Source organism: Calliphora vicina, chromosome 1, assembly GCF_958450345.1.
Source record: "Calliphora vicina chromosome 1, idCalVici1.1, whole genome shotgun sequence".
NCBI classification, from domain to species: domain Eukaryota; kingdom Metazoa; phylum Arthropoda; class Insecta; order Diptera; family Calliphoridae; genus Calliphora; species Calliphora vicina.
Genome location: NC_088780.1, coordinates 63,419,951 through 63,431,663, shown reverse-complemented (window position 1 = coordinate 63,431,663; position 11,713 = coordinate 63,419,951). Strand labels below are relative to the sequence as shown.

The window sequence follows — 11,713 nt, the reverse complement described above, 5'->3', positions numbered from 1 at the left end:
CAATTTGCATAATTGCAAAAAATTTCAATAGTTATATTCCTAATGTGTATATACAGTGAATGTCACTTAAAATCGTACACCATCGTAGTCAAATTTTATTCATTAGTTTTAGAAAGTTGATGTTTTGGAAATATTTTAAAATGCTATTTTATATTGTATATTACCTATCAGAAAATTGGGTATAATTTTAATTGCCCTTATCCACAAATAAAAAAATTGGTAAAGGCACTAAAAAATAGCAAATGATACCATACAAAGTATTAGGATTATTTAATATTAACATTTTTTTTAATTTTTAAAGTTTTAATTATAATTTAATATAATTGTACGAATTTAAGTGAAATATGAATTTTGTGATGTTCTTTAATTTTCATCAATATTTTTTTAACGAATTGAGGTTTTGTTAACTTTTTTGTTGAAATACATATTTTTTGTTCCAATTAATAAAATGACTTTTAATTTTTTATATAATCACCTATTATTGCCTGTATAATTCCAAAATATTTAAAAAAAATATGTTGTACGATTTTGAGTGACACTCACTGTATATACATTATTATTTTATTTAAACTCTGATACCTTTTCGGCTGATTTGGTCTCCATATTTATAAAAAAGAAAATAAAAATAACAATATTTTGTTAAATTTTGGGTTTCTCGCACCAATTTCAATTGTGACTTGTTATACCCTTCTCCTTCGTGAGAAGGGTATATATAATTTCTACATTTTTCATTTCCGACACTATAAAGTATATATATTCTGGATCCTTATAGATAGCGGAGTCGATTAAGTCATGTCCGTCTGTCTGTTGAAATCAATTTTCTGAAGACCCCAGATATCTTCGGGATCCAAATCTTCAATAATTCTGTCAGCCATGCTTTCGAGAATTTTGCTATTTAAAATCAGCAAAATCGGTCCACAAATGGCTGAGATATGGGAAAAAACCAAGACAACCTCGATTTTTGACCTATATCTGGATTACTAAGACATTAATATAGACAATATGGATATCTAATGATAGATATTTCAAAGACATTTGCAACGACGTATATAAGACCATAGTACAATGGGTCAAAATCGGAAAAAAATGTTTAACCCGAATTTTTTTTCACAAAAAAAAATTGAAAAACCAAAAAAAATTTTTAAAATTTAAAAAAAAAAAAAAATTTTAAATAACAATCAAAAAATTTTTTCCAAAAAAGAAAAAACAACTGAAAAAAAAATTAAATTTTTTTACCTAAAAATATTTAAAATTTTGAAGTATAATTTGGTGAAGGGTATATAAGATTCGGCACAGCCGAATATAGCACTCTTACTTGTTTTGACAGTTCTTGTGAGAAACTTTTCGCAAAATATTGTTACAGAAACTTTTTCTCACATCCTTCCAATAATTGCTGGAAAATTATTTAAATGACAGATAATTCTCGCAAAGTCGAGATAAAGAAACACTTGTGCGAGAAAAAACATATTTTGTTTCATTTTACACTGTTTTTGTTGCAATTCAATCGTTTCATGCGGAAAGTTTTACGATTCGAGAAATACAGAAACGGGCTACAGAATATATATACTTTATGGGGTCGCAAATGAAAAATGTAGAAATTACAAACGGAATGACAAACTTATATATACCCTAACCACTCATGGTGAAGGGTATACAAATAATAGAAACATTAAATGTGTTTAAGTGTATTTCAAAGCAGATGTAATTTATTAATTCATTTTATTTTTCTTTTAATACAATAGTATATGGTTTTTGCTTTCATTATTATATGTATTTATAATGTTTAAGATGTAATTAATGCATTTTTCGTTAATGCTAAAGAGTTATGATTCATTCAGTTGATAGATATAGTAATATATGTATGTACGTAGTTATTATTCATATTATTTATGTATAGGTATATAATATTTATATTTGTGTATGTGTGGATAGTTTGTATGTATGTAATAATGAAGTTTTCCCGTATTTGTGTTTAAGTTTATAAAAATATTCATAAGAATGGGAAAATACCCTTAAATAAGAATTTATTCTATTATAACTAAAAAAAAGAGAAAAACAAATGTTTTAAATATGCAGCAACATAATTTATAGCAAATGTTCTCACAAATTCAAAAGGGTAGTTATTCAAATTAAAAATAATAATAAAAACATATTTATATAATAATTTTACCAAAGATAAAACAACAAAAGTCCGATTTCTTAATTTTATGATAAATTATATGTAGGAATGGAGAATGATTTTGTGGCTGTTGTAAATAATTTCTAATAACAATTTCTGCTACAAACAACATTGCCACCTCGTTACTTTTAGAGTAAAATTATTCATTGTTGATTTAATTTTTTGGGCAGATTTAATAAAATTAAAATACATAATAATGTTTGATAATCTTAGAATCCATTCTTTTATAATCAGATAAGAGTTTTAATAGATAATGGAGCCAAATAAAAGTTATTTTTTTCTTATTTGTTCATTTATACAAAACCAAAATTTTTGGACTTTATAGCCAATAGCAACTTGCTACGCAATATTGATTTGCTTGAATAAAGGGGTATATAAAGTCTGGATATACAAGTGTTTGCTGTTGGCAAATGTGTATCATCTGCCGGTCGTATGGTAACAGATGGTAACGGCTGAAAACCTTCTTCGGACGCTGGCAAAGCAGGAGATCCCGTCCAAAAGTATACCTTTAAGTGAAAGTGAAAATCAGACAATAATATTCATCCAAAAAATTTGCAACCAAGGCGAAAGTAGTTTCTTACCAAATCTTGACGTTCCAATGTATTCATTTTCTCGACAATACTCCAAAACCAGCGTTTAAATTTTAAAAGTTTATCTGATCCCTCACTTGATTCATCATTAAATGTTGTATATGATATCAATGTCGTAACACATATGTCTCCAACGCCATTCAAAAGCAAACGCAAATCTTCGGCGGTCAAACTCTGCATACAATTGTCGGGCAAAACATCGAAAACACCATCTCGGATGGCCTATAAAGAAAGTGATCAGTATTAACAGTATTATATATGCTACAACTACATATAAGTACAATTTTTGTTTACCTCCAATGCTTTTTCTTGGGCTTTTATTAATCTATATTCCGTATAACGTCTGATATAGTCGAAAAGATTTTGAGATGTGACTTGAACTTCCCTACCTCCTGGTATTAACTCCACACTTCCACCACCCTCTTCCTTCATTAGATCGATCCTAAGATACAAGAATTTTTGCATAGTAAGTACATATGTAATTCGATTCAGAAAAAAACTTATGTGTGGATTAAGGATGGCAACCACAAATTACTGGTTGCCATTTGGCAACAGAAAATTATGCTGCCAGTTGTCATCTGTAATAGCATTTAGGCAACTGACAACGCAACTGAAGTTCAGTTGCCATCCATAATCGGCCCATTAAATAAAAATCACAAAAAAGTACATACACAAAAAATAGTTCCATTCTTATGATAGCCTCTTCACCATCTTCGGTCTGAGAATTTTGTATGAGTTGTCTGAAAGACTCGTATATAATGGGATCGAAAAATGCCAAATCATGAAATTTAATTTTCCGGCCTAGAATATATTTTAATACGTGACGTTGCAAGAACAATGGTAGCAATTCATTTTGTAATAGACAAAGTCCTATAAGTCTGGGGTGAAGAAAATAAAAATGTTTTAAAACATTTGAAAAAAGCTATTGCTAGCTAATTTAAACAATAAATACCTTCCGATATTTCTGAATGCATTGATGCGTTCAAATGAGCCATAACCTTGACGGGGAGTGTAAAAACCTCTTTTACCCGGCATATAGAAGAGAGGGTCGTTGTCTTCTACGTGACATGGCTCTAGTAACACTACCGGATTCATTTTTTTCGATTGCCCCGCTGAAGATGACGTGTTGCTGGTTTCTGACTTTTGTTTAAATGCTATGATGTCCAGAGCTTCGTTGACTTTTTGTCGCAGCATCTCTTCCGATGACAAAATGGAAAGTAGTTGTGGCGTTGGAATTTCTAATAGCATACCTGTTATTTTGGAAGCATTTGCAGTATTTAAGGAATATATCTAAAAGAAGAATGATTTTACAAATTTGATTCTTTTGTTTTATTAAAATAAACCCATACCTTGGGATATAGACGTTCTCCCAATTGCTGTAAATGCATTGACAAGTGTTCGTTAGGATTATCACCAGAAATGTCTGTAATTATAGAAGAAAAACTGTAGTGAAAAAACTTCATCATATAATAAGCAATTAAAGAATTTTACCTGAATTATTCGATACTGGGATATAGGGTCTAGCTTCATAATTTAATGCTTTCCTTTCGCGAGCAGTACGCCACAGAATCTTGCTACCAGTTCCTCGCCTTTGCAATGTTGGTCCATCTCGACTTGAAGCGCCACGATTGCGTAAAATACTCGAAAATGGAACTCCATTCTTACCAATAATGTTTCCTACATGTACAGATTCTAAATTTGGCATTTTGGAACTAGCTAGGAGAGCCTCCGATATTGAAGTGTAAAAACTACGAGCAACCCCAGAGCCTTCGCCAGGCTCGTCCTTGAATGTTACTTTGACGCGATTAAATGTTAGAGGAGGATGGACCCTTCTATTTTGACTGCCAAACTGAGTATTTAGTTCCTTGAATGTCTGAATTATTAGACTATCACGATTGCGTTCTAATTTACAGAATATTAAATCACGTTGCTGCCCATTACGTAGTTTTTCCATATGTCGTCTGAATCGCATTTCTTTAACAGGAAAACCTCGCAACTCGGGCAAAACAGATCCATGCTCCATGCCAACATCATCCATAAAGACTCTGCCAAAGAGATCCAGAGTAAGTTTCCAACGACCAAGCAAAAAATTCCATGAGGGAGATGTATCATTTGAATCGAATTTTTGACAGAAGTGTTGACCACGAGCGGGAAACATGAAAGAAGTTATTCTTGCCGATCGACCCATCATCATGTTCTTAGCTGAATCGTCTATCGAGAAGTATGGCATTTTAGATTTTTGAGAAGTAGATGCTTCGTCTTGAATTTTCAACGAAGAACCACTTCCGCCACCAGCCCGTACTATAACACTTCGTACCATTGATGATGATGAAAATCCAGTGCTACTTGACTGCAACATTAAATCAGATTCATTACCCCGCTGAGTTTTTTGGGGAACTATAATAACGTCAGGCCTTGTGGCAATAACACCAGTTGCATGGGTCGCGTTTGTAATTTCGGTCTGTGTTTTTTCTATAATGTCATTGACACTACCACTATCGACATCCATATTGTCTTGATCATCCAATTTCTCTTGATTCTCTGACAGCGATTTTGGATCATCTGCATATTGCTTCTTTTTCAGCTGCAGATAAACATTTCCTCCAACACCACTACTGGACTCAAGAGAACCCGTACCAGACGATGAGTCAGAAATGACCCGAAAACTCGCCGAGCATACTGCTTTGGGTAATTGGTTTCCACTGTTCACATCGTCGTTATCATCTTCGACCTCATCGTCCTCCATAGTATTAATGATTTCCATAGACGTATTAAGAGAACTCTGGGTTGCTCTGCGAGAAGTGTACGAGGAAAATCCTAGTTTGGTTGGAGGATAGTCGAGAGTATTTGACGATGATTCACCACTACAATGGCCCATATTTTCTGTAGGCGATACAATCAAAGGTAGATTGGCAAACAAGTCCTGTCGTTTCGAATTTGGTTGCAAAAGATGTGGTTTGTCAGCTAAAGGAATGGCGACATCAAGCGGCAAATCGAATCCATCAGGAGCTAAACAACCAAGACTTAAAGTTGAATCAGATCTCGCAAAAAATATATGACGCCTAGATGTTCCTGATGATCCTGCTACATTAAGAGATGAACCAGCTCCAACAATTTCTCCATAAGGATCGTCACTTGTTATATTAGACAGTTCATCGTCAGTATCGTCATTTTCATTTACATTTAGGGAGCTACTTTGGATTCCCTCGTTTTTCTCATAGAAGTTTGTATCATTGCGCATGTAATAAATGAATCCATCCAAAACGTAAGCAATATGACGCAACGCTGTTATATCCAAAACCGGAAGAGCATCACGATGTTCAGATGTATGTGCTCTCATGAGAGACAAACAATATGTGAAAAAGTCTCGTCGAGAGGTCGAGGCTGCAAAATCAACAAAAGTTTGGCATTATATACAAATATTTATTTGTTTATTATTATTGTATTATTTTTCGGGGTTGTTAAAAATGTTCACCCACAAAACGAGTTGAAGTTTGCAATATAGTTTTATATTCATTCTGTTTAACTTTAACAAATATTTTTGTCCAATTTATTTATTTAATTTCAATACAAAGAAGCCTTCGTGGCCTAAGTAACATAAGTAAATATTTAAAATAGAAAATTAACTATATAAAAGGCTCCCCAGCCATATAAATATTGCATAAAATTTAAAATTAAAGGTTTCTATAGCCAAATGGATAATGACAACAAATTAAGTATACACTGGTGCATATTCCTATAAACGCACTTTTTTCTGTATTTTTGTTATATCTTTTTTGTTCTCATCCAAAAGCTAAATTTAACCTTTTTTTTGAGAGAGAACTTAACGTTACTTTTTGAAAGTAAACAAGTTTTTTTCTTATTCTAGTTGTTTGCCTTTATTATGCGATTAAATGTTCTTGGTGCTTTTTTAAGTGGAAGATTCGTATAAACGCAGACGTGAAAAGTTTCCAAAAATAAAATATTATCAATTTTAGTTTTCTTCAACCAAAGGTACGTTTCAAGACCCCTTTCACACTAGGCAATTTAGTTGCGCAAGTCTCTTGCCCAACAACAAAACAGCATGTATAATTTTCTTCTCCTTAACCCGACATTACCTCGGGTATCTACAAACACAAGAGACTTGCGCAACTAAATTGCCTAGTGTGAAAGGGGTCTAACATCTCAATTTACTGCAACTTTTTCTATTTGAATCAATAAATTTCATCACTTTTAAAGATGCCCAGGGAACTTATTTGTCCGATCAAGAAAAGATTCAAATTAAATTTTTTTCACGACCGAGGATGTTCTAATAGAGAAATTGGACGTAAAATCGATCGTTCGGAAAGTGTGGTGCAAAATTTCTTGATGAAAGGTCAAAATTATGGAGTTCGCAAACCTACAAAGGGAAATAGAAAACTAACAAGAAGACAACTTAATCTAATAAAACAAGAATCAACCCCCAACAAATTGAATTCCACACAAATAAAGAATAAATTGAATCTTCCAGAGACTTTCCAAACACTTTGAACACATTTTACGAAACGATAAAATAAATAAAATAAATGGAAAAAGCCGAAATGTAAAACAATGCTAAAAAAGCACCATAAATAAAATCGTCTAATATTCGCAAGAAAATATATGAAATGTACAGATGAGTGGAAAAAAGTAATTTTCTCTGACGAAAAAAAATTTTATTTAGACGGTCCTGACTCATACTCATGCTATTGGCACGATTTGAGATCAAACGATGTTCAGATGTCAAAACGTAATTTCGGTGGTGGCAGTTAGGGATGCCAATCCCGAAATCCCGATCCCGAAAATCCCGGGATTTTTCGGGATCGGGATTTCCCGAATCCCGGGATTTGTGAAAAAGAATCCCGGGATTTTTCGGGATTAACAAATCCCGAAATATTATGAGATTTTTGATATTTTAGGAAGATTTTTGAAGCACCCAAAATACTTAGAAAGCTAAATTTCACCATATTTTTTATAATACTAATCTCGCTTCAAATCCAAACGCAGACAGATTTTTTCATTTGAATCGGAGAGCAGCACGTCTCCCTTGCATTAACAGGCTTTTACACAATTTACACTTTTACGAAATTTATGTTCAAGTTATTTTCTAAAGAGGACTAGGGGCAAATGTAGCCCGATTTCCGCAGTACTTTACAGTATAATTTTAGAGTATTTACAACTTATTTTGTGCAAAATTTTATAAGGATTGCCGCATAATCAAGATATTTATGACTGCTCAAACAGTACTCCGGGGGACAATTGTATGGAGCTAGGGGAAATCATGGACCATTTTATTTTAATTTAACGCATTAGTTTTTGATTTGTTATGTTTTTACTTAAATATATTAATGATATAATAGTTTTTATTGTTGAATTTGATGTTTTTGACGTTTAACTAAAATCCCGAAGTCCCGAAAAATCCCGAAATCCCGAAAAATCCCGGGGTCCCGAAAAATCCCGGGATTTACATTTCTAAAATCCCGAATACCGGGATTTGTAAAACCCAGTCCCGTTTGGCATCCCTAGTGGCAGTGTTATGGTTTGAGCAGCGTTTTCTGCAGTTGGCAAGTCGAAAATATGTTTTGTTCCGACAAAACTGAATAGTGTGATTTATAATGAACCATGATTCAAATATACAAGGTTACTCCACTTCTCTCTCACACAAATTTGTTTAAAGATTATTGGAATTATTTGAAATTATTTTTTTGTAAACAATAAAAAAAATCGTTGCCACATATGGAAATAGGGATATAACGTTTAAGAAATTTTTAATTTTAATGTGTAATTTATATTAATTCATAAAAGATACATATTTAAATTCTTTTGTTAACCATCCAGATTTTGTAAAATCAAAAACATTGTGTAACCGACCATTTAAACTGACCTTAGAAAATATTGCTTCGTCCATACATCTACAGTATTGGCCATAACTAAAGCACCCCCTCAGTGCATTTTTTTCATATGATATTTTTTTGTATAAAAAAAGTTTTAAATATCTATAATGTATTATATTCATTTGTTAATATGTTTATTATTGATAAACAAATACTTTCAAAGTTAACCTTTCCATAAGAGGTAACTTAAAATCAAAAAATACTTTAAGGTAGAAAATGAAACGGACAAAACTAAAGCACCTCTTCAAGGATATACTATAAAAATAAAATTTTAATTAATTTTTTGTTGCAAATCCTTTGTTTTGGATTGCACAAGAACATCTCTTAGCACAGAAGATATTATGTTTTTATGGCGTTTTTCGATATTCCTTCCCAGGCTATTTGAACGGCATGAAATAAATCGTGAAAATTGCCGATCCTTATTTCCACAATTTTCACGATATATTTTCATATTAACAATGTGCCACAAATTCTCAATAGGATTAAGATCGGGAGATTGACTAGGCCAATGAAGAACTTGAATATTATTGCTCTGAAGCCAAGTCTTACAAACTTTGGAGGTGTGCTTAGGATCGTTATCCTGTTGGAAGCTCCCTACAAGTGGCATCTCTTCACTGGCATAAGGCAACATTACATCTTTCAATACATCACGGTACACGATCCATAATCCCATAAATTTTATGATTTGGCCCAAATCCTTGACCAGAAAAGCATCATCAGACCATTACATTGCCTCCTCCATGTTTAATTGTTCCTTTGCAATACTTAGGATTCAATATTTCTCCTTTTGGTCTGCGTACACGCCTTATTCCAGCGGAACTTTTTAAGTTGTATTTGGATTCGTCAGGAAACAGTACTGTCTTCCATTTTAGGACACTCCAGTCGATGTTGGCTTTGGTAAACTTCAGTGTAGCTTTCTTGTTCTTAGCTGATGAAATGGTTTTTTTGCTGGTCGTCAGCTGAATAAACGGGCTTCTAACTACTCTTCTACCAATTGTTCTTTCGCTAACGCATAATCTTAAACTTGTTCTCACTTGACTAGCGGATGCTCTACAATCTTTTTGTATTGCTCTTTTGATCAAGAAATCATCATATCAGTCTTAAAAAAATTTGAAACGAGCCTGAAAATAACTGATCTGTTAATTGAATATTTTTTACTCAATTCATGTAGTGATTTATCATTTTAAATTAATTTTTAATAAAATTATCTTTTACTAAATGAATATTAAATGAACATTTACAATATTAGATAATAAAATATATACAAAATACATCCCAAAAAAGCCGTTTTTATCAAACAAATTATGATTTGAAAAAATTCATTGAGGGGGTGCTTTAGTTATGGCCAATACTGTATGTCCACGTTAAAGAATTCATTTTAACATATACTTTTATAAATTTCAGAATACATTATATAAAAGTTTTATTATACCCTTCACCATAAGTAAGGTTTTACATAAGTTAGCTATTCGCTTTGTAATCTATATATATAAAAATGAAATGGTCCATGTATGTAATGCCATCACGTGAGAACGGCTGGAGCGATTTGGGTGATTTTTATACCCTTCACCTTCGTGAGAAGGGTATATATAAGTTTGTAATTTCCACAATATAATTTTCCGACCCTATAAAGTATATATATTCTGGATCCTTATTGATAGCGGAGTCGATTAAGCCATGTCCGTCTGTCTGTCTGTTGAAATCAATTTTCTGACGGCCCCAGATATCTCCGGGATTCAAATCAGCGTAATTTGGCAATGGATAAAAAAGGTAAGTAAAAACATAAAATTGTAGCATTATTAATTAAACAAATATAATTATTATTTTCATTATTAGAAAAAAGAAAAAGTGCAAGCAAGTGGGACCAGGGCAGCGAGCGGGCTTTATTAGAGGTGTGGGATAGAGTTGGGATTATTAGCTCAGTGGAGTGACCGCTCTTTTCAGCTCAGCTCACTGAAATGAACTAGGTCACTCTTTTAGCTCAGTATGTTGTATAATGACCATTTCATTTTGAGAATTGCTTGTAGTGAATTAAATCAATTATTTCTGTTGTTAGTTGTGAAAACACACAGTCTTTTGACAATTAGAGATTTATGCGTGAAATAATTGATTAAAATTTAAAAAAATCAAATTGTATTTTATTTAAACTAATATTTTTGAGGAAAAAAGAGTTCATTTTTTATTATTTCTAATTTCCGATGCTAACCAAATGTTTAGACAATATTTGTTAAGTAGAACATTCACTAACTATAAGATATTCTTTTACTACAAAATAATAAAATTACAAAAAAACTCAAGATATTAACTGGAATTTGAAAAAGGAAAAATATTTTGATGATCTGATAATTGTGATCCAAAATAAAAATGTGACAATAACTAAACCAAAATGAATATTGTTGCAATTTTTTGAGGGTTTTCCCATTTACATAATGTTAGTTATCAATTGGCAAAATATATATTTTTTACCTGACTTTTACAACTTATATACATACAGTGAGCCGCAAAAGTGAGTATACACCAAAAATTATTGGATATTTTTTAAGATAATGAAAATTCTAAAATTTATCCATGATTAAAATTTTAAAGTTTCGGTTTGATAGAGATTGGCTTGAATAATATCTTTGGTTGTGAAAAATATAGATTTAAGTCGGACTATAATGATTTTCATGATCTTAAAAAATCAAAAAATTCGCTGCTGTTTACTCACTTTTGAGGCTCACTGTATATATGATCAACAAAATTTCTACTAAAAATACGAAAGAAAAATAGTTTTGTGATACAATTTGTATAAAAATATTATCAACATTAACTTAATTATTTTATGATATAACAATATATAAATTTAATTATGAATATCAGTACTTTGTATTTTTTTAATTATGTTTTTGGTAGATATAATCCCACTAATGTATTTTTGAAATAGTATTTTTTTTTACTAATTACATACTTTCAATTACAATTATTATTTTAACAATAACAATTATGTATTTCCCTTTTTCATTATTATTTTATGAAATATACTTACAAACTGTAGCAATACTTTTTCTTTATTT

The 11,713-nt window shown here is 31.6% G+C and overlaps 1 protein-coding gene across 3 annotated transcripts in view; it reads right to left on the bottom strand.

The window, feature by feature from the left end:
• Positions 1-1,678: 1,678 nt before the first annotated feature.
• hyd (E3 ubiquitin-protein ligase hyd) overlaps positions 1,679-11,713 on the bottom strand; it is a 57,299-nt gene continuing 47,264 nt past the window's right edge. For all 3 annotated transcript variants that reach the window (XM_065514905.1, XM_065514908.1, XM_065514903.1), the window contains exons 12-18: positions 4,261-6,153; positions 4,119-4,192; positions 3,722-4,059; positions 3,441-3,647; positions 3,064-3,211; positions 2,761-2,991; positions 1,679-2,685 (exon numbers count right to left, since the gene is read on the bottom strand). In XM_065514905.1, the coding sequence (XP_065370977.1) occupies positions 2,473-2,685; positions 2,761-2,991; positions 3,064-3,211; positions 3,441-3,647; positions 3,722-4,059; positions 4,119-4,192; positions 4,261-6,153 (3,104 nt within the window). In that variant the 3' untranslated portion in view covers positions 1,679-2,472. The remainder of the gene's footprint in view (positions 2,686-2,760; positions 2,992-3,063; positions 3,212-3,440; positions 3,648-3,721; positions 4,060-4,118; positions 4,193-4,260; positions 6,154-11,713) is intronic.